The 23,686-nt window shown below is 41.2% G+C and overlaps 1 protein-coding gene across 2 annotated transcripts; it reads left to right on the top strand.

Moving 5' to 3' along the window:
• The first annotated feature begins 1,577 nt into the window (after window positions 1–1,577).
• Window positions 1,578–23,178, top strand: LOC140998524 (proto-oncogene tyrosine-protein kinase Src-like). 2 transcript variants are annotated; one of them, XM_073468839.1, is made up of 13 exons: window positions 1,826–1,912; window positions 10,299–10,580; window positions 12,057–12,156; window positions 13,788–13,805; window positions 15,555–15,653; window positions 15,933–16,036; window positions 19,351–19,500; window positions 19,591–19,746; window positions 20,746–20,925; window positions 21,145–21,221; window positions 21,311–21,464; window positions 21,645–21,776; window positions 21,922–22,215. In XM_073468839.1, the coding sequence occupies exons 2-13, from the start codon at window positions 10,307–10,309 to the stop codon at window positions 22,128–22,130; spliced, it is 1,653 nt and encodes a 550-aa protein (XP_073324940.1). In that variant the 5' UTR covers window positions 1,826–1,912; window positions 10,299–10,306; the 3' UTR covers window positions 22,131–22,215. The 2 variants fall into 2 exon arrangements, with proteins under 2 accessions (XP_073324941.1, XP_073324940.1); XM_073468840.1 differs by lacking the exon at window positions 13,788–13,805 and having other exon boundaries at window positions 1,578–1,912; window positions 21,922–23,178.
• Window positions 23,179–23,686: the final 508 nt, after the last annotated feature.

A 23,686-nucleotide genomic window follows, 5' to 3' on the forward strand; every position in this document is an offset into this window, starting at 1 on the left:
ATATTGACTTCCTTTGCATGGCACAATCTGTCATGACTTCCTTATAAAAAAAGTACAGTTATTTTAGATGTCTTTTTTTTTTCTTTTGTCAACATTTATGTGATATTCAGACACCAGTGATGATACGTGTCAGTGGTTGTAAAATCCAAAATTGAATGATCATTAAGAAATGGAGATTAATGAAATAAGTAGGTCACAGTTTCATTTAATAAGGAACATTGAGAAATCCTTTGAAAAATGTTTGTAGATAAATGTTTTATAAGGCAATATATGCCTCATAAAACACGCTCTAATATTAAGTATACCCAGTGTTGTATGAAGCACCCAAAAGTCATACTTGAGTAAAAGTAAAGATATCCTGTTAAAGTATAACTTTGGTAAAAGTGAAAGTACACTACTCAAAATTATTTAGGGATATTGGGATATTTTAGTGTCTCACTTGATTGTTTATTTTGTGACATATCTGATCTGACAATTTTTTTTGGTGTGTTTTTCTGAATATTCATGGTCCCCAAAAATAATGCAACGCATTTCATTTGACTTTTATTGCATATCCATGCACATGCACCCATGTCCCTGACTAATTTTGAGTGGTGTAGTACTTGAGTAAAGGTCTGAAAGTATCTGATATTAAATGTACCAAGTATCAAAATTACAAGTAAAAGCAAATAATACATATATTTACATGTGTGTGTATATACTGTATACTGTGGGTCTATTGATTATCGGCCAGGCCAATTATCAGATCCGATACTATATAACATTTTTCTGCATCGTGTAATCTGAAAAGTAACTAGTAACTAAAGTTATTAAATTAATGTAGTGAGAAAAAAGTATAATGTTTGCCTTCAATATGTAGAGTGGTAGTATATAGTACTAAAGAACATGGAAATACTCAAGCAAAGTAAAAGTACCTCAAAATTTACTTAAGTACAGTACTAGCAATTTATTATATGCATTTTATTATTTATTATATGTATTTACTAAACACTTTTAATCTTTTTAAAGTGTTACCAGGATCTATTTATCAAGTAAGTGAACGCGTCACACACGAACACCACGTTTCCAGCAAGTAGTTCTGACCCTCAGTTGTGATTGGCTGACTGACGTTCGAAACCGTTGATAAATCCCCAATTACAGAACACCTGCGAGGCCGCATAACGGTAAGTCTCAATATCACTGCGCCAACGCGAAGTGTGTGTCGCTTAGCAACCGGTCCTGCTAGCGAGCAATGAAGCTAACTCTGTCGTGAGTGATAAGAGAGATTCATAATCTTTTGTGTCGTGTTGTTGTAACTACAAAAAAACCTTCCTAATCGTGACTCCAGATGATTTTACAGAAGCTAGCCGGGGGTGTTGTCGTGCCTTGCCAACGCCTCGGCGGAGTCACAATTCAACAATTATTACGGAGTTACGCAACACGACGTGAATCCCTTTGACTCCCGCCGTCGCTGCGTAAAAAGCGTAAACTACGGACTCATCATATTTGCGCTCTCGTGTTTCGTCGGTGATGCACTATCCCGTGCCTCCCCCCCACCACCACCACCCCTACGAGGCATGTCGTCTCCACACCACACCACAGCACTCCAGCCTCCTCGCATGAATACACCGCGCCGTCGACTCTGCCCAGCTGAACAGGCTACAGCTTCGGCGTAGGTTCGGTGTTCGTCCCGGCCCACCGCAGCCGCCCGGCAGCTGTGCCCTCTGCTCCTGAAGGCAGTCCCCCGTCATGACCTCCCCTTTCTGCCATTCTGCCGAAATTCGCTAAATGGGATTCGTGGCTGGCCCGAGGTTTCCACAGCAACTGGCCATCCGCTGCCATTATTTCTCTAATGAGGACAGCCATAAGGATTGAACACGGTTCCTCGCTGCGCGTCTCTGATTTTTGGGCTGAATCTCAAGACGCGTCAAAGGTGAGTTAATTAGGGTTTAATGTAATGGGATTAATTCGGCTATACATCCTAAAGGTTTGGTTTTGTGGCTGCGTATTTTTCCCCCCTTTGGTGATGTTGTACACACAGCGTACGATACCCCCTTCTCTCACTGACTTGTATTTCATTGTTGCACAGGCCATTCAGTCAGCGCTGCTCGCACATTTGGTCAGTGGCACTCGGTCTGTGCCAGGGCGACGTTGTTGACGGTTTTACTACACCACCCCGCACAAAATGCGCACCCTGTGTGCAAAATGTCACGTCTCTGACTCCCTCACGACCACAGATGTTTAGGGAAAACGGCAGTAGATCGACTGCGCACAGAAATAAGAGCCAACAATCCATCGAAATTCAAAATGGAGCTGTAACAGCACCTGTTTTGATTCATCAGGCCGCATATGCGCTGTATGTGAGCCCAAGCCTACGACAGCCACAGCAGCATTGTCGTCTTTTATCCCCTGTTCCCATTCACAAATCCCTGTTTACGTGCCTAATGTGGATCAGTTTGGCGAACACGGACTGCTGATGTTTTTCTGATTATTTTTTTTTTCTCCTTTCTTTTCTTTTTCCTCTTTTTATTCCCTCCCATAGTAAAGACGTTATCATCTTGACAGCTGCTACTCCTGTAGGCAGCTATCACCCCACCCCTTGTTTCTTTAAAAGCAGCTTTGCTGACAACTGGTGTTTAATCCCGTGGAAATAGAATTTTAATTATGTGGTTAATCTATTTAGAGTTGGTTTTGGGCTTTGGGTGAGTTCCAGCTAATCTATGAGGCAGTGGGTTGAGGTTTGCTTAAAATGAGACACATGGGAAGCTCCACATTGTGTTTTTAACCTTAGAGGATGCAATAACATGGTAGCCTGATCTGATAAACACGAGGCTAGCAGAGCATGAAAAATAACACCAAATACACAGTTGGATTGTTGAATGGCTTTCTCTCTAATAATGTTTTACAAGCAGAGAGGGGGCAAAAATACATAATGTTCCCTTTCAGAGGGCAGTAAAAGATAAACTGAACTAAATTATTGTTTTCATTATGATTAATCCACCAAGTGTTGTCTGGATTATTTGTTTGGTCTATGACATGTGAGCAGAAAAGCCCAAGGTTACATCCTCACATGTCATGTTTTGTCTGGTCAGCGGTTCAAAACCAAAACATATTCAAGGCACAGAAGACAAAGACAACCAGAAAATGTTTCCATTTGAGGAGTTGGATATTTGTATTGCTTAAAAACTGATTTAAACAATTTATCATTAATAATAGATAGTTGCTAATTTATTCGTCTGATCGACTAATTAATCGTCTAATAGTTTTGAGTCTGCTTAGCTTGGCTTTGTGAAACTGGCTCTTGAGTTCGGACCACATGAAAAGATTCATTTCAAAAGGTGCAGTATTTGTATGATAAAGGAGAGAACAAATATTTATTTTAATATCCTGTGAATCACACAGAGAGGCTGACTGTAAATACGCTACACATGAAAGGCTGTCAATAATCAAAGTCCTATCAATATGTAGAGTTAATAATTTGCTAAGAGTATGTTGCGTTTCTGAAATGAAGCCACCTTTTGCCCTCCTTTTATAGAAGAGTCATGCTGTAGCTCCTATTCCTCATAGCCTGGCTGGCTGGCAGCCAGAGCCACTAGTTAAAGATGGACAGAAGACGGAAGTGGGTTTTATCATCCACTCCTCGTCTTCCTCTTCTTCTCGCCTTTCCTCTCTGTGTTTGTCACTGAGCAAGAGAAATGTGATGGGGCTGCGAGAGGCTCTGCAAAGTGAGCGAGGTCAGCGGAAGATTTGGTGAAAAGATAACAGAGAATATCTGATTGAGGCGTCCACAGCACTCGATAGTTATGTGACTGCATTGTCTTTTCTTTAGCCCTCTTTAAATCAGCTGCCCGCTCTCTCTCTCTCTCTCTCTAACCCAGGCTAAATATAGATGATCTGTGTCTTATACATGTATGTGGACTGCACTGTTTTAATGTTCTCATCCAGCATATAGCAGGATAGGACGGTGACGCTAATGTGCACATTTCCTCTTGTTTTGATCTTGAGGAACCATCATTGCCTTACCCCCTCCCTCACCGCTCCTCCCCAGGGCAAACTGTAATTTTCCCATTCGACTGAAACATTGGCTCAAGCTCCTTCACTCTCTGCAGCACAGTGGCAACTGTTACCGTCTGTTGTGACTCAGTGAGGTTTGTCACGGCCAAATGTGCTTATGTGCCTGACCAGAAACGTACAGCTTGTGTGCTCAAGCTTCAGATGGGGGATTACAAATGCTGATTATACAGGAAACGTGAGAAAGAGTTACACTGTTTGTACAGTTGGAACAGAGCACAGTGATCTTTTTAGCGCTATAACGTATTGCACAATTATCCTAGAAACCAGCTACTTAAATTTCTCCACAAGACAATGTGCAGATAACGCTTAGTCATTCCTGTCCTGACCATAAAGATATTTCTACCTGACACAATTCCAATGAAAGAGACAAAATACACAATCCTGGTTTGTTGCTGTCTGATTTAGTCTAATCAAGTGGGTATCTCCCAAAGTTAGTCATTTTTGCAAGTTCCCTCATTGTTTCCCTGAACAATGGTTCCTTTTTGAGCTCTGATGGAGGGGACGGTAAGATGAACACGACAGTCACACTAGCAGCTCTGTGATGCTGCACTAATAGGTCCAGTGTGTAGGATTTGTCGGCATCTCTTGCCGTGGTTGTCGTAATGGCTGCTACAAATGCGACTTATAAAAAAGCCATCTTGATTGGTTTGTTGGTTTGTCAGCGGAATCGCACAAAAACTATTGAACAGATTTCCACAAAACTTGGATGGAGGATGGGTCCCAGCCCAGAAAAGACCCCCTAAAAAAGGGATAAAGGGATGGATCAATTGGAGTACAAATTGATGTAAATCCTTTTTATTAAAAAAAAAAATATTATTCTTCCATAACACAGTGGAGATTATGATTCCATCTGTATTGCTTTGCTGTCCTAGTGGTTGGCTGTTAGATTGTAGATCTGGTGAGTTTAGAGTATTGGTTATTATTGGTTAAGCAGCTCTGGGTTGTTTAAAATGTAGAGCGATACAGGGCTATTGAATTTGATATTTGATGAGGCTTGATCGAGTTAAAGTGGACTTTTGGGCCTTGGTGCGGGTATGCACTCTACTGAGTGCCATTTTAGTACTCATAGCTGCCAATACATCCACCTAAATCCTACATGCTCGACCTTGAAGTACAGGGATGCTTTCAGCTCGATACTAACATCCACACGCTAAAATATTCACAGAAACAATGCTAAGGTTTTGATGTTTACCAGGTATAATGATTACTGATCACAGCCGTTCTAACAAAGTTTTGGTCTATTTGAGTGTAATGACAATAAAGATCTGAAATCCAGAAAGCGGACAGAAGTTGTGTCAAGTTGCACAGAGCAGATCGAGCCAGACAGGAGGTCCAGAGCACCCAGTCAAATTTCTAGATAAAACACCCTGTGCAGACTTGGGATCTACAGCGCTACAAAGTCAGAAATGATAACAATGAACAAACTTAAAACAAACAAAAGAAGAAACCATGTAACGACGTGGCCTAGTCAGTAGGCAGAAGCACAAAAATCAAGGAAAAGTGACAAAATAAACACAAACTGAGCGACTCAGCATCAAGCAGGCACGACACTCTGCTTCTGAAATGCTCACAGTGGAGAACAGAACAAAACTGTGTGGTACCCACAAGATTACAGAGATATGACCAGTGGAAATAAGGCGTTAGATTTGTTCAGAACAGACTTGGGGGGGAAAGAATGCAAACCTATCCTTTAATCAAGGTGTCGGATCTTAAAGGACAGTGTGGGTTTGTGCCATTTTCCAAAGCCGATTGGAGCACATCCACAAAATGACACATAATGAAAATACTGGCAGTGTCAACGCTGATGTGATGCCGTTTCAGTACCTGACAGGTGTTTGGACTTGTCGGCTTTATTAACCTAAATTCCTTTCAGGCATCTGAGCTCTCTTCCTTTTACTTCCCCTCCTTTCCCTCCAGTGTTTCCATCTCACACCCAGTTTTCACTTCATGTACAGAGTGTTTTATAGATTTTGTAAGACTCAAGTCAACACTGCGACTGAGAAAAACACTTCTTAGTGATAAATGTGCTGCGGAAATTGAAGTGCTCTTGAACTCCGTCGTGGTTCTGAGGTAAACACCACTCAGAGATCAGCCTTTGAACAAAGCCTGTGTTTGCCATGATTCATATCTAATCCTTGAAATGTCTTTTCCCACAACACAACCAGGCAACACTCATTCACACGGTCGGCACTTTTGTCCATTTATTGTCGCTTTTCTGACATTATTAAACCACGTTACGTTACTTTATTTTTACGGCATTACATTAATTGAAAACAAAGCAATACATACATACTGTACATGTGCCAATACAGTCAAAGAAAGGACTTAAAATGTATTCGATTTAAAAAGAAGAAATGGGATCAGTATTAAAAACTATGATCCTTGAAAGCTAGGTGCTGAACATCAAGACTTTCTTTTGGAATGAGATTTTGATTTGGTATCCCGGGAACACATGAAAATAGAGCGTCTTTGTTCCCCCACCTCCACCACCATCCCATCTCCCTCCTCACTTCCTTCCTCCCATCCCGCCCTCCCACTGCTCAGGTGCCTGTTCTTGTTGCAGTCGCTGGCAATCGTAGCAATGCGGTGCAATCTGGTTCCCCCGCATTCCTCCGTGCTCCTGTTGAATGGAAACGCTCTCCTCATCTCCCATTCCTCATAAATTTGACATTTTTAAATTTCTCCCATTCTCATATATTCTAATAATATTTATCTGTCTTACGTTCAGCCTGTTGGTACTTTGATTTGCCCAGTATATATTAATTTCTCCTCCATTTTATATCATAACATTGGAAGAAGTCACATGTTAGCACTTCTTGATACTTGGGCACTCTGACACCATATTAGGAAAAGGCGTGAGGCTCAGCTACAGCTCTGCCTCTCTTGTTTACATACACAGACTCTGAGGCTTTCAAGGGTGGTCTGGTGTTTGCCTCGTCCTGAAGAGAAACAAGGGGAGAGTGACTGTGTTTTTTTTGCTATCACTGTATTGTGTCTGCAGCGCAGGTCAGGGATCATTACCCCCCTTATCAGTGTGCTTAAACCTGATGATTAGTCAGTTTTCCAAATCGACCCGACTTTCCTTCAACCAGAGGATCAGAGTTAAAATGTCAGGCACTGGCTCTGCTGAATTGTTAAAGGGGAAGATGATAGCTCAGTCCAAACTCCCTATGCTTTATACTATTTAGATCGAAGTTTCAAGACAAGCGTGCTGAATTTGTGAAAGGTTTGAACAGTAGAGCTTAAATTATAAATATGAAATCAATGATCTCTACACCATCAGAACTGGGACATAATTGTTTGTGCATTCTCTATAGAATCACTCAAGGAAGGGGACATTTTATCACATGATTGACAGCAGGCAGTGGCCACTTTTTACTAGGTATACCTGGGCATCCAACCCAATGCGTCAGTAAATGTGAAAATAATTGGCAGATGAATCGATAATGAAAATCTGATGTTTTTCTTATCCTTTTTGCCTTTTTTAAATCCAATCCTAAAGCACTTGGCTTCTATTATGGGCTGTAATGTGGTTCAGGTGCTCCAGCTTTAGACCTTTTCATGATAAGAGTCAGGACTGAAATCCCCAACCAGAGATTGAGAAATCCTTCTGGAAGAACTCTTTACAGTGGTCCGTGAAGGACAAGCTGAAGTCACTTGACCTTCAATGACTACCATGAGTAGAACAGGAGAAATTTAAGTTCTTGTGGTTTGGTTGTTTAAGGTTCCATACTAACGTACACATTTTGCCTGTATTCAACCACCTCATCCATCTGCTTGTTTGCATATATTGACTACGTGGACTGCTAAATATATCTGTTGCATAAGCGTCTCCGCTATTGTTTAAAATCTTATAAGACTACGGCCCTGTCTGCCCATCCTGCTCAGTGTTTCTGATCCTCTGTGAGCGGGTGGATGTTTGAGACAGCAGCCTGCCACAGGGTCTATTACTGATATCCGGACTAGCCGGTCAAAATGAGCGACTTGCTCTTCACACATTTCACACGGTTCTGTTCACCTTTCATTCAGGCCTGTGGGCCCATCTCTGTGTGACTCAGTGTTGCACCATGGGATACGTTAACCCCCCCAGTGCGCCAGATCACATCCTGGCAGGAGTTGAATCAAAGCATGCATGATTGTACGTGTGTGCTTGAAATCGCTCACGCTTGTGCACGTTCACGCAGCTTACACGCCCACAGAGCTCCACAGTGGGATCCTTCCATATCTTTGAGAATTCCCATACCTGTGTAATTATGTTTTGCTCGCACATTACACTTAAAACACCCACTAAGCCTCAGCTGTCCATGCAGTATACAACAACCACCTACGCGATCTTTTTACAGCCACTGCCGGTTCCTTCCTCCTTGTCTGTTAATAACCCTCTCTGTCCTGTCTATCAGACTCGCACAAGAATCCTGGAAACACGCGCATGTGTTGGAAAAAAGGATGTGAGACTCAACTGTGGTTGGGTGTTAGTGCGCGATAGAGCCTTGTTTCCCATAGACAGAGAAACAGCTGCTCATGCACATAAACACACACGCACACACCTACACACATGCTGCACACACTCTGTCTGGAACTGAGAGTGCCTCTATTCACAAAGGAACAAGGCTGTTTCATGTGTGTGTGACTGTCTCCGTTTCAGCTGGCCTGAAATAGCCGGTCTCACAGTGAGTCACTCTGCACTGACTCGAGGGGCGGATTGGACTTGTGCGTGTGTGTGTGTGTGTGTGTGTGTGTGTGTGTGTGGCACTCCAACTTTCTGTGGGTGCACTTGACTGTCTGAGCATGTTTGTCTTTGTCTGCACTCCTGATGAAAGCGCGATCTGGTTGCATTTAGCAGGCCTTAATAGACGACTGGGGCATCAGAATGGAAAAGCGAAGCGGCGCTGTAATTACCCGTCGGAGGTGAAACCGTTTCTGTCCTTGTCGACTCACCAGTATTAGCGCCGGGTTTCATTACAGCTGCTTCTTTTGTTTGAAGCTATGTGTTCCTTGCAGATGCTCATTGATTCAAAATAGATTGAATCAACAGATAAGTATGACCTTGGATGTGCGTTGTGTTGACTGTTTCAAGGTGTCCTGTTCGCAGAGTATTTGCATGCTAAACGGTTCTAACTGAACCTGGAACAGCTCCAAGGATACTCTGTGGTGGATTAGGAGAGCACAAGAATGTGACACTGTGGGCACACACTGCCAGGAGGATTTTTTTTTTTTCTTTTCTTTTTTTCTTTTTGAGAAAGGTGAATGAATAGAAACTGGAACAGGGTCAGTTCCTGTTTGTGAATGAACAGCTTTCATCTCCTGACAGGATGGATTAAAACAGTATTTGGTAGAATTCTTTCTTAATTTGAGCCCATTCACGCAGACAGTGGTTACTAAATGTGTATGTAAATGAACACGCTTATAACTAATCCTCTTGCTGCTAATTTTTTCAATGAAATGGCATAAAATGTTTTGGGTTGGTTTTGTCGTGTCTCCTCATGGAACAGGTTGCGTGGCGGCTTTGATTGAAATATTATTAGTTTAGAGGTATAATATGTAACATTTCTGCATTAAAATATGTACAAATGAGTAGACCGGTGTGTACTAATATGTATATTATCCCACATTTTTCCAACAATGTTCAAACCCAGAGAAATATTGAATGTAACTCAAGGTAACAGTGCGTTTAAGAAGTTTAACTAAAGCAGGAAACATCAGATGATACATCAGAGGATGAGGAAGGACATCAGTGACTCAACTTGAGTAAACATAACATGAATAAATCTTTAATACATCACCATAAAATATGGAAGGATTGTCATTTCCATTTCCCTCTTTGCATAAATGATGTTCCTCTCAATAAAATATTGACGTCAGATAGACATGTAATGGTGGTCATTTAACAATAGAGAGTTTTATATGATGACTGAGTTGAGCTGAAAATGCCTGTCCCAGTTTCCCAGAGTCCAGTGTGATGTCTTTAAATGCCAAAGATGTTTAATTTACAGAGATATAAAACGGAGAAAAGCAGCAAATCGTCACATTGAAGAAGCTGATGTGTGTTTTCCCCTGAGAAAAATGACAATTGATTTGATTATCAGTGAAAGGATTATTCAAATCCTTGGTGTAAATTCTCTTTGGATCAACTAAGTGATTAGTCAGTCTTGTTTGGCATATAACAAGAAATCGAGATGATTACCCAGAAATCCCTCTGGGACTCAAAGTGCTGCATTCTTACTCATCATTGGCTCTCATCCCAGGTCTGCACATGGGGGCGGGCAAGAGCAAGCCCAAGGAGCCGGGCCAGCGCTCCATGAGCCTGGACGGCACCATCGGCACAGGCTCGGACAGCGGGCACTTACACCACCTGGGCCCCGCCCAGCAGACCCAAACCCCTAACAGGAGCCCTGCCGTCGGGACAGGCAGGCGGGGGCATCAGGGGCAGCACCAGCATGCCCCAACAAACACTCCTGAGCTGGCTCTCTTCGGAGGGGTGGACCACACTGGCACCATCACATCGCCTCAGAGGGGACCACTGTCAGGTAGGAAACACTGTGTGAGATTTGTAATGCGTGGAAATATTACAGAAATATCACTGATTTACAGGAAATGGTTTGGCTAAATAACAAATGCTATGTAAATAAATGCTCATTTCATTACGGTATGAACAGTCAGCAGCTGGTTAGTCTAGCTTAGCATAAAGACTGGCAACCGTAACCCTGACTTTGTCCAAAGGTAACAAAATCCACCTCTTAAACTCACTAATTTACACATTATATGTCATTTGTTTTTGGTTTTACAGGGGATTATGTGCCTGACAATTTCTTGGCCACAATTTCCAGGAGTCACTGCTGGTTGCCTGGCAACCTCACAGCAACAAGACTCGGTGAAGTCATTGCGCCCAGCTGAGAAATTGTCTTGCACATAATCCCAAGTATATATTATATTATATACTCATATTAGTGAGTTTTACTGGTGCTGGTAGGCAGTTGTCTTCATGCTAAGCTAAGCTAAGATAATGATTTACTGACTCCAGCTTCATATTGAACAGACAGAGTGGTATCAAACTTCTCGTCCAACACATGGCAAGAAATCCAATAAATGTTGTCCCCAAAATATCTTACTATTGCTTTAAATGTGAGTGACACAGTAGTGTCAAAGTAACCTTGCTTGCACAAGGACAGGATGATGCACAAAATGGTCTGCGGTAAAGAGATGCTCATTTTTAGTAATATAATAAACTTGTGAAGCTGAGCAGAACTTCACAGTGGAAACAGATTTAATAAGATCCGATGAAAACTTTGACTTATCTCTGAGTCAGCCCACAGACTTGCTTTCAGTTTGAGATCACTAAAGTCATAAGAAGAAAAAAAAAAACACTGTCTCATCAAGGTTTCACAGTGAGTCATAGTTTAACAGAGAAATACTTCTGTTTCGTTCTCCCAACATCATCTGCCGAACAGACCCAAAACCTTGTCTTTGACTTTGACGCCCGTCGTGTCACACTGTCCAGATTTTACTTGATGTTAAAGCTGTAATGTGTCTAGACTGGCCAGATGGTTGGGTTAATGTTGCTCCATCCAGAGGGTGGAGGGCTGCTGGTGTATCAGGGACAGCTCTGATGGCCAGCGCCTCCTGTGCTTCTAATGAGCCGATCAATGATTGGCTGGAGAGTTCCTGGGTTTAGATCACAGGTTTGTTAAAAGGAAAAGCTACACAGAAAATATAAATACATCGGTATGATGGCTTTGTCCTTCACGGACCATAGGTCACAAGGAGCGTGACTGTCGATATTTCTCATTAGGCGTTGGTAAATTGTTTCATACAGATATGGAGCAGAGGCAAAATACCTGAAGATTTATAGCTCTATAATGGATAGAGGAAATTATCATCAAGGGCTGGACCAGTGTTACTGAAGTTAGATTATGGAAGTGAATGTCAATAGGGCTTCAGGGGGGGAAGTATGTCTTAGATGCCTTTGTTCCCTAAATGTGTATTTCTGTGTGTTTTTCTTGCAGGAGGTGTCACTACATTTGTGGCGCTGTATGACTATGAGTCACGGACAGCATCTGACTTGACCTTTAGGAAAGGCGACAGGCTGCAGATTGTCAACAACACGTAAGCATCAACAGTCATCTTCCTGTTCCTCTCTCTGATGCCACAACTTCACAAAAATCTAAACGAGCAGATTTGTAGACACACATGTAATTTATGAGCCTGTGAAACGAACACAGTCAGAGCTGGTAACTGTGGAGCGATGCAGACAACAGAGTCTGATCCTCTCCATCTGTTGACTAAAACTGAGCAGAATGACATTTTACTAATGCATTCTGTTCCTCTTCATCTTTAAGACACATTATAGAGAGCCTGTCATGGCAAGATCCAAGCTCACCATTCTGATGACTTGTTTTCCTGTTGGAAATCAGCACATATTGAAGTCTGTCTGTGTTGTGGTGTGATTTAGATAGAAGGAACAGAATGATTTCAGTATAGAAAGTGAAAGATAGTGTTTAATCCTAAAAGCTGCTGTTTCCAAGTAAAGGAATATGGAGTATGATTCCCAAGCAGGGGCCTTATTACAGAAACACTTCCTCAGTGCTTGTCCCATCATAAGTTTCAGACATAGGGAAAATCCATTCTTTGTATTACAGGGTATTGTCAGTAATGTCTTCACCAACAGGTTAACATCAATGCTGGCTTCTCTAACAGGCTAACATCTGTGTCAACTTCATCAACAGGCTAACATTTTTGTTAGCTTCTCCGATGGGCTAACATCTGTGTTGGCTTCTCCCACAGCCGGACAACAGTGTTAGCACCTTCCGAAGCCTAACATTTGTTAGCTTCTCCAACAGTGGAAGCGTCTTTAACGGGTTAATGTCAGTGTGCGCATATTTAACAGCTAGAAGCTAACACTATTGTTAAATAGTGTTAGCTTCTACCACAGGCTAACATTGATGTAAGTGTGTGTAATAAAACTATTCCCCATCTTCTTTGTCATCGCTATACAGACCTAACAACTGTGGGTGCTGCTGTTTCTGACAGTTATTTTTAAATAAGATTCTTTAACAGGCAAATTATTTTTCTTAAGATAGGATTTTTCCCTAAATACAGATTGGAAAAATGTTTCTGTAAATACCAAAAAAAAACCAAAATGTCATCCTATACTGAGAGAAAAGATTTGAGATCGAGGACGTTTCTGTCATGAGGCCCCAGGTGTTTAAAGTCAGAACAATGCCCTCCCACTCCCCATTTCCTATGAGCTTTTTCCACAACTTTCTGCCAAAAGTCTGGTCTGCTGTTCTTTATCTATAGTCTGGCACTACATAGTTGGGCTGAAAAATATGATTAATTCATACTTAATTAATAATGCGCAAAGAAACATTTCGTATTTGGGAGTTTTTATAAACACAAGCAAACACTGAATTAGTATAATAAGTAGTGAGATTGTATCTGTGAGTCTGAAAATCCCACATGAAATGCTGATCTGATCATTTATGAATAGTTATAGAATTGTTACAAATAATTCAAACCGCACTGAAATAGAAAGTGAAACTGTAAAACTTTAGAAACACTGCAGCTCGTATCAGCCCCCCTGTGTAGTCCCAAAGCATATCCAGCTCCTCTGCTATCTGTCTGTGCTGTGCTGCTTGCCTTTGCTGTGTCTCCTCGCTGTGTTTTGATGTGTCTGCTGTGTCTGTTATCTCTCCCTTTCTCTCTCTCTCTTTCTCACGCTTCATGGTTTCTCCTAGGAAAAAGTACAGCTTCAGGTCAGTAATACTTAATGCAATAAAAATCTCACGCAACCTTTTGTTCACAGTCCCTTCGCTGCTGCTCGGATTTGTCTGAACAAGCTTGTAGTGTTACTACAAAAGAATTAGTAAATATTAGAGATATGGGGTGATCTCTGGATGTAGAGCTGTTAAAGGTCTAATATGTAAAATGAGGGGAGTGGAACAAAAGGTTGTCTGTTTCTGTCTGTTTTTCTCTCTTAACAATGTTTTTCTTTTCATCACTGTCCACTAAGGTGTGGGATGTGTATTTCTTTTAAAAACTTAATTATTAGGTTTCCTCTTTGCTGTGTAAAGAACATAATGGGTTGTCAGTGAAACAATGTGGAAGTTTCAACTTGTCTCAGAAGTAAACTTTTGTGCAGATTCTGTAATATTTAATGGATAAGTCTGGTAATCTTCCGTATTTTTTTTCTAATTGGCATCAAATCCCACAAAAAGACCAAAAGCAACACTGTATTTATGCAGCTAACAAGTATCGTTTGTGTAGCCAAGGCCTGATTTAGAATATTCCTCTGCACCGTCGAGCTTAATTGTTGTCTAAAATCTATTAAAAATAAATAAATGAGCCACAGTGTTGCACTGGTTGATATTGGAGGAAGAAGTATTCAGATCCTTTACTTAAGTAAAAGAAGCAATACTGCATTGTACTTCACTACAAGTAAAAATCCTGCATTAACAAGTAGAAGTACTTATTGTGCAGTAACATGAGTTTTACAATTTTATATATGATGTTTTTGCACTAATGTTGTTGCTGGAGTAATGTGTATGTTGCATTTTACTGCTGTAGATGTTCAAGGTTGAGCTTCTCTTAACTATTTTATATACTGTTGATTAGTTTAATCTACAGTACTGCATCATATTCTATTCTATTATCATATATTTGTTGCATAGCTGTCCTGTGTGAACCACGTATCTCTAGTCGTTATCTTAAAAGTAATTAGTAACTAAAACTTTTAGATGTATAAAGTGGAGTAAACAAAAAAAGTATAATATTTGCCTCTGAGATGTAGTGGAGTGGAAATATGAAGCTGCATAAAATGTGAATACTCAAGTAAAGTACCTCAAATAAGTACAGTACTTAAGTAAATATACTTAGTTGCATTTCACCATTGATTGTCACAAACATGAGCACCGTAGTTTACTTTGAGTCAATGCCACATAGACTTTGGCCATACATAAATGGGCCCATTAAATTATCAGCCTGATATTGGACATTTTATATCATCGGTTATCGGCCAATAATTAAATCAAATAGAGCGGATAACCTGAACTCATTGACTTTCATTGACTGTTAGTATGCACCTTTAAAGTTTGTTTGCGATTGACCAATAAACACACAGAAGAAGATACATAATATACTCATGTTTACTAAAAACTAAAGTGCCCAGCTGGTTAGTAAATCATTTAGCCTTTTTTTTTTATGAATCTATCTGTGATAGTATCAGTGGGCCTGGGGCTGAGCGCCACAGACTTGGGAATGAGAGTCGCACTGTTGATTTTGGTCTTTTTGGTGTATTTGTTGACAATAAGAAGAATACCGAATTACATCGTTCTTGTTCCTGAAGTCTTCTTCCACCATCCAGTATAATCTCTCTTCATTGGGAGTAAACTAACCGATCATTAAACCAAGATATGTTGAGGTTGCCTTGGTCAGTTTTCAGTTCATGGTTGACCCTCTTGCTTCGTCTCTCTCTCTCTCTCTCTCTCTCTCTCTCTCTCACACAGAGAAGGGGACTGGTGGCTCGCCCGCTCCCTGACGACAGGAGAGAGTGGATATATCCCCAGCAACTATGTGGCTCCGTCCGACTCCATCCAAGCAGAAGAGTACATTATCCTCTCCTTGTTTCACACAGTTTCTTGTGCAGTTTATTTTCCTACAAAGTTGTTTTTTCATAGCCATCAAGGCCTGAATGTAGCTTCATCTCTGCTATATCTACATCCACAAGCAAATATAGAGAAAATAAATGTATAGAGACAATATATTCCTATATGCTATCCAGTACAGTCTTCTACATTTCCAGTCAAGAGTATTTCTGCCTGCCCGCTCCAGACGCTCAGTAGTAGCTTCTTACTGATCTCATTCTCTGTGGCCCACTTTGGCAGGTGGTATTTCGGGAAGATCACTCGGCGCGACTCAGAGAGGCTCCTTTTGAACTTACAGAACAGACGAGGAACCTTCCTGGTGAGGGAGAGCGAGACCACTAAAGGTGAGCGAGCAGACGAGACGAGAGAGCACTAAGCAGTCATTATCAAGGTGGTCCAATTAGCTCTGTGTCTGTTTATAATGATGTATTAAATCTGGGTCTCAAAGGCCATTTTGAGAAGTGTATAATGTACAAAATGAGCAGCTTTCCAGTTAAGATTGATTTTTTACCTTTATATTGAAACACATTTTTATTACTCATTACCTGGAGTGAGTGTTGACACCTGCATGCACAGCTGAAACAATGAATCGACTAATCAATGACTAATTAAGAGAAAATTAATTTGCAATTATTTTATGGCCTTTTAAAGCAAAAATGTCCCGAATTCACTATTTTAGATTCTCAAATGTGCCAACCAAGTAGGTTGTCACATGCGAGTGAACATAGTAGGTAGAAAAATGTAAAGAAAGGCAAAGAGCATGTGTACTGCAAGCCTAGAAGCATAAATAGAAAATAGAAATAAATATTATATAAATATATATAATAAAATATGAAAAGATATTTAATATATGGAGTTAATGTTTTTCTTTTCTAGGAGTTTGACTGTTCGTTGGAAAAAACAAACCGTGTAAATATCTCAAACTTCTCAATTGCGATTCACAATATTATTCCAATTATCATCTAAATATTCTTAAAACTCTTAAATTTACACTCAAACATACTGGAATTCCTTTATCTTACATCTATGTGTGGAAACAAATATTTTTATTGCGTCATAGATAAGACACACATGTTCTTTTTTTTGAAAAAAACAATGAAATAATCTTGAATAAGTAGTCTTAAGGTCCTCCTGCACAAATAAAGGATAAATGAATAAATAGATAAATACAATTCACAATAAATCAGGAAATCGATAATGAAAATTCACCACAATCAGCTTATCCGCTATAAAAATCGTTTATTGTTCCATCCCTAGGGAGATTCACCAATACTGAAAATAATCCTAAACTGCTGCCCGAAGTACTTACATCTCCAGATGAAGACAGTTGATTCAAACACAGCTATGAAATTTTGTATTTGAGATATGTTGTCAGATATAATGAGAAAAATCTGAGAATTGCAGCATTACATCGAAATCCTCTTGCAGCCATTTTGAAAGACCAACATATGTTTTACAACGATCAAAGCTTGTATTCTAACAACAGACGCAGCCTTTAGTTGTGTTTCCTGGCAGTGCACCGTGGTGTTAGCGTGCCTCATCAGAGAAAGTTCTGACAAGAAAACACATTTCATAAAACCTCAGCCTTTTATTTTTACACTCGCTGTTTTTTTTTAAAAAATGTGTGAAAAGAGGATGACACTTTCAGCGTGTCCCTGGAGTTTACTCCACACAGCAAGTGTGATCTTACTTTGAATTAAGTAGATCATCAGGGACTCAATTTGAAGGAGGCAGAACCTCGTAATTAAGTCATTTGTTAACTTTCACACACGCCTATGGCGCTACATCTAGATCTCTGGGCTCGTGGGGAAGTTTTGCGTCTTTTTCTGAAACTCAGCTGTCAGATGTAGTCCGTGTGACGTCAGCGGGCTCTGTAGGGGGTTGTTTTGGAGGAAGTTGGGGGGGGGGGAGAGCACAGTGGAGTGGATTGGGGCTTGTGAATGGATAGGGGTGAATCACTCTGCCAGAACTAGGTCAACCTAGGAGGGTGCTGGATTTCCCCCTGGCTATAAGTCTCTCTTCTCCAACATACACACATACATACATACATACATACATACATACATACATACATACATACATACATACACACACACACACACACACACACACACACACACACACACACACACACACACACACACACACAGAGACAGAGAGAGAGAGAGAGAGAGAGAGAACCAGTAAAGGGGGTGAGTTGTAGGAAAGGGGGAAGATCAGGGAGAGTAGGAGGGGCTCTGGCAGGACGTGTGTTGGCCTCTGGGTGCTTTCTTTATTAGATGTCAGATGTGAGGTTCATCTTGTGAAACAGAGGAGCAGAAGCCCTTCATATGTTGTATGAAGTGTAGATCATGTCACACTGATCATGATACATCTCATTATTTGAAGCTAGAAGCACACAAGTCGTTACCCACCTCAAATCCCTACACATGGAAGATGATAACCATCATCTCTGCTTTTGTTAGAGGTATTTTTGCACCGGATCTTAAAGAATCAAATCGATTACAATTTGTGGAGAATGCATAGTGTGGAGGCCCTATTTTCTTCCCAAATTTAGATAATTTATAAATAATTTAATTTACTTTAATTATATCTATAGTACAGGTTGTTAACAATACATCAGTGGTTAAGCTGCTGTAATGATCGGGTACTTCAGGTCAGTAGACTCTGAGTTCAGTTACTGTGTGTATAAACTCTTTGGGAAGTGCGTCTTTGCTGCTCTCGATTTATTCTTTCTGACGAGGGAAGAACAGTGAACATCACTCAGCAAAACTCTGGATCAAACAGAATTGACTTTTCATTCTCCTTTTTACTGCGGAGCAACCTCCCCTGTGGAGCTCAGGTTCACCAAGTCCATTCAGCCTTTTGAATCACTTCCTGAAACACATTTTCACAAGCTTGATTCCTGTCATGGTTGTGAGGACTTAATTTGTGTTGTTATTTTTGCTGTAACATGATCCGTTGTTTGACTGTTTTTTAATGTTTTTTTTTTGTTTTTTTTTAATGTGGCTGTACAAGACAAGTCAAAAATTATCGCTGGCTACGTTTACATGCAATATTCCCATTTTTGACCTTATTCCGAATAAGAAAATATTCCGACTAAGCTGTTTACATGTCAAATGAAATGTAATATTCTGCTAATATTCCCGTTTACATGCAGTTTGCCTACTCAGATAAATGGAATGACGCACATACTATTCAACCACCTTCTTGAAGAGGTCGGTTTTGCGATATTTACACAAGTCCAAAAACCTGTTGATATTCAAGTCTTTCATAATAATCTGTGCATGTATCTCTACCTTGGCTTTGCAAACTGTTTGTTTTAAAATTAGGAATATTCAAACGGAACGTGCTGTTTACCGACCTGCATCAAATTCTGAATATTGTTGAATATATATTCAGAATAACAGTGGAAAATTTGTGTGCATGTAAAAGTAGTCAGTTTTTTACTCAGTGAGATCAAACCTTACTTGGTAGTGGGCTGTGGACAAGGACAGAAGGGCTTAGTTGTATTTCCAGGGCCCCTCAAGGGGCCATCTGAGACTTGCCCAGCACAGCTGCTAGGAAACTCCACAGAGCAGCTGTCGCACAGGCCCAGATCCGCCTGGTTTTATTGTTCTAACCTGTCTCTATCTGTTGTTTTTTCTCTTGTTCACAGGGGCATATTGCCTGTCAGTGTTGGATTATGATAACACCAAAGGCCTGAATGTTAAACATTACAAGATCAGGAAGCTGGATAGCGGTGGTTTCTACATCACCTCCCGCACCCAGTTCACCAGCCTACAGCAGCTAGTCTTCCACTACCGCAGTGAGTACTCACACACACAGCAGCTGTGAAAGTGAACCTTTCATTGCCCTTTATCTGACCTGTCACTCTCACTTCTCTTCCCTCTTTCAGAGCACTCTGATGGGCTGTGCCATGCTCTCTCAGATGTGTGTCCCGTGGCCAAACCTCAGACCCAGGGACTGGCCAGGGACGCCTGGGAGATTCCCCGAGAGTCCCTCCGCCTTGACCTTAAACTGGGACAGGGCTGCTTTGGAGAAGTCTGGATGGGTAAGAAATGACACACTACTGTTTTTTGGGTTTTTTGGGGTTTTTTTTGTGGAAAGGATTTAAAGGGACATAATTAAACAATTTGTTGCAATTTACATATATTAATCAATTTCTTATTGACAATATGAGCAGATTTTAACGTGACGTGAAAAATGACACCTTCCTCGTCTCTCTCGGTTGCCTAAACAAGCCTGTGGACGATTTGTTTAAGTTGTTTAATGGTGCTGGGCTGTGGATTTCTTTGTGAAGGACTCTGGGCAGATTTTCTGAGACAGTCCAAAGGATGTGAATGTATAAATGTCCTCAAGTGCCTCGTCTCAGTCCCTGTCTCTGCTCTGCTAACAGAGAGTAACAGTAGCTAACGTTAGTTTAGAAATGGAGTCTGCTAACATAAACTGATGACTGCTTCCAGCACAACACAGAGCCACTTAAATTCCTCTCACACCATGGCTGATGGACAGGGTTTCATATTTAATATAGAGCTTCAACGATTAATCGATTACAAACAAGAAAAAACTGTAAAATTTTTCTGATTCCAGCTACTTAAATGTGATTAATGACCGTAAACTGAATATTTTTGGGTTGTGGACAAAACAAAACATTGGAGGACGTCACCTGAGGCTTTGGTTGACAGTTTTCACCATTTTCTGACATTTTATAGAGCAAATAATTAATTGATAAATCATGATAATAATAATGACAAATTAATGGAGAGTATCGGCATCAGTTGCTCTTTTCTTGAACTGTATCAATGATCTGTTTGATTTCTGCTTAAAGGAATAGATTGACATTTTGGGATTGCTTATTCACTTTCTAGCAGAGAATTAAACATGAAGATTGAAACCAGTCTGATGACTGTCTGTTAGATATAAAGCTACTATCAGCAGCCACTTACCTTAGCTTAGCACAAATGCTGGAAACATGCTGTGTCAAACTGAAACAACCACCAGCCCACAGCAGTTTGTTAGGGAAACAATATAATGGTGTGTCTTCTGACAGGTACATGGAACGGTACAACACGGGTAGCCATTAAGACCCTGAAGCCTGGCACCATGTCTCCAGAGGCCTTTCTTCAGGAAGCACAGGTCATGAAGAAGCTGAGGCATGAGAAGCTGGTCCAGCTGTACGCTGTTGTCTCTGAGGAGCCCATCTATATTGTGACAGAGTACATGAGCCAAGGTAACACAGGATACAGACTTTAATAAGTGCTATGTATCAAACTACAGTACTCGTTTGGTGTTGACTGAAAATGCTCAACTTTTGTGAACTGTTGAGCAGTGAAAGCTGCCAGAGCATGTCTAGATTCATGATCTTAATTTGGATTTTTATATTTCTCAGAATGAGTCATTAATTTGGTGCATAATCTACAACTAAACCCTTTTAATCTTGCTCTCACAGGTAGCTTACTGGACTTCCTTAAAGGGGATGCAGGAAAAATGCTTCGTCTGCCTCAGCTGGTAGACATGGCTGCTCAGGTAAAACTGCTTACAGCTCAGCCACACTTAAAAACTGCCCAGTTGTTTTTATTATAAAACTCCTTTCTTCTCTGCCGGACTTTCTCCAGATTGCAGCAGGCATGGCGTACGTGGAGAGGATGAACTACGTCCACAGAGACCTGCGTGCTGCCAACATCCTGGTGGGAGACAGCCTGGTGTGTAAAGTGGCTGACTTCGGTCTGGCAAGACTCATTGAAGACAACGAGTACACTGCAAGACAGGGTAAGTCCATACTCTCTCTTTTTACTCCAGTTTATTTTTTCTATTTTTGTTTGTACTAATGTAAAACTTAACACATGGTGACAGATGTCAGCTACAGAGAAAAGTCTAGAATTTGAAATTTAAAAATGTTTATTTTATTCTATAACGTGGTGCTTATATTCACTCATACTCGTTCTTTAGGAGCTAAGTTCCCCATCAAATGGACTGCACCGGAGGCAGCTCTGTACGGTCGCTTCACCATCAAGTCTGATGTCTGGTCCTTTGGTGTGCTGCTCACAGAGCTGGCAACTAAAGGCAGAGTCCCCTATCCAGGTGAAGACTCACACTGTATCAGCACTGATTGATTTGGTGTTTGGAAATTAAAGCATTTCATTCGTCAGATTAACTGTATTAAAATTACCGATTATATTTGTCTCTCTATCTAGCCCTAAATGTGACTTCCTGTTTCTGTCGGCAGGTATGGTTAACCGCGAGGTGCTTGACCAGGTGGAGCGCGGCTACAGGATGCCTTGCCCGTCAGAGTGCCCCAGCTCCTTGCATGAGCTCATGCTTTCCTGCTGGAGGAAGGACCCAGAAGAGAGGCCTACGTTCGAGTACCTGCAGGGCTTCCTAGAGGACTACTTCACCTCCACAGAACCCCAGTATCAGCCTGGGGAGAACCTATAGAACCACACACTGAACCGAACGTAGGGGGGGAGAACCTCAACACAGAACGATGTGCACTAACCGACCTCAGAGGAGCACCTGTGGGAGGATCTGAGCCAGTGAAACTGACCTTGGAGGAACTTGAGATTCTTCTGTGGAAGCGAAACCACGACAGAAACCTGCAGTTGCCCATCATGTGCCATAAAGGAACTGCTACAGAAGAACCTCGAGAACCCCCTTTCTGCAAGCACTCACTGTTTACTGAAGGTTTTCCTGCAGAAGCGAGGTTCAAGGCTGTGAAGGAGAACTCCTGCTGGGCGGACTCTGGCTCTGAATTGATTGAGGGACTACACTTGCGGGTAAATGTTTTTAGAGAGGTGCGACTGATGTGGGAGGAACTGAATCAGGATCAACAGACGGAGCGAGAGGGAAAAAAACAAAGCTCCAGTCGAAGAGAGAAGGTTACGGGAGGATATTTCAATCGGAAATGAGCTGTTTAACCTCCCTCTTTCCCTCTTCTGTCGTGTCTCTGTGCCCTCGTCTGGTACCTTTTTCCACCCACAGAAGAGCACTGCCACTGTGGCTCAGGTGCCAAAGTAAAGTCTGTCTCTCTTCACGTCCTTTATGTCCCTTCTGCCTCTCTTCCTCTATTTCTGTCTGACTTTCAGTATCTCTCCAGTTTTCTCAAGTGCTGCTTCTTCAAAGTGTCTCCAAATAACTCAGCTCTGGAACTCTACTTTGCATCTTTATTTATGTTTACTTGGACAATATGCGTCCTGTGGTTTAGGGTTTCATTCGGTGGCAGACGGAGGTTCCTGATTTTTCTTTATCTTTTCTGTGATTATCAATAGGCAAGGTTGTTAGAACCACTATCATGGTAGTGCCAGGGTAAATGTACTCAACAGACAGGTTCTGTAACACTGGAAATTAGATAGATCAAGTAAAAAATCTGAGGCCTTTCTCTCTTGTTTAACCCTCCTTCTCTTCTCTAGCTCTTCACATTCGCTGAGCAGCCGCTGCGGCCGGCTGGATCCAACCTCGATGATTAAAAATGATTTTGATGCAGGTAGCGTTTGAATGCGTGTTGTTTTTAAACTGGAAAGTTGCATTGAGAATAATCAGCGCAGTTATGGTGGCACTAAAGAGCAGTTTTAGTAGTTCAATTCCTCCGAAGGCATAAGTGGGGTAAATGTCATCAAACATTTATGTGACCTACTAAAAGGCTGATATGGCTACCAAACCAATCATAAACACAAGATGTGAAAAGCCTACGCTGTTGTGTGCCAAACAACTCACATTTCTTTCCTGCTGTCCATGTATATAATGTTTTATTATCAAGGGAATTACTCGGGGGAGGGGGGGGGGTTTAGTTGTGCAACATGCAACTGTTTAATCACAATTTCCAATAAAACTCTGCACCTTTTCCCCAGTAAACCCACAGAACTCAAAAAAGAAGGAAGGGTTATTATGTCACTGATTCTTGCTTTGGTGCCAGACTGTAGTGACAGCTGTATTGAAGTCTGCATTGTATTGCATTGAGAAACACAATACATTTCCAACATTTCTACGTCGTATGA

This window comes from Pagrus major, chromosome 6, assembly GCF_040436345.1.
Source record: "Pagrus major chromosome 6, Pma_NU_1.0".
Classification (NCBI taxonomy): Eukaryota; Metazoa; Chordata; class Actinopteri; order Spariformes; family Sparidae; genus Pagrus; species Pagrus major.

Excerpts from the sequence above, each read along its gene's own strand:
- LOC140998524 (XM_073468839.1), top strand. The coding sequence starts at position 10,307 with ATGGGGGCGGGCAAGAGCAAGCCCAAGGAGCCGGGCCAGCGCTCCATG. Across the intron at positions 19,501-19,590 it reads GCTAGTCTTCCACTACCGCA|AGCACTCTGATGGGCTGTGC; the intron begins GTGAGTACTCAC and ends TCCCTCTTTCAG. Across the intron at positions 21,222-21,310 it reads TGGTAGACATGGCTGCTCAG|ATTGCAGCAGGCATGGCGTA; the intron begins GTAAAACTGCTT and ends GACTTTCTCCAG.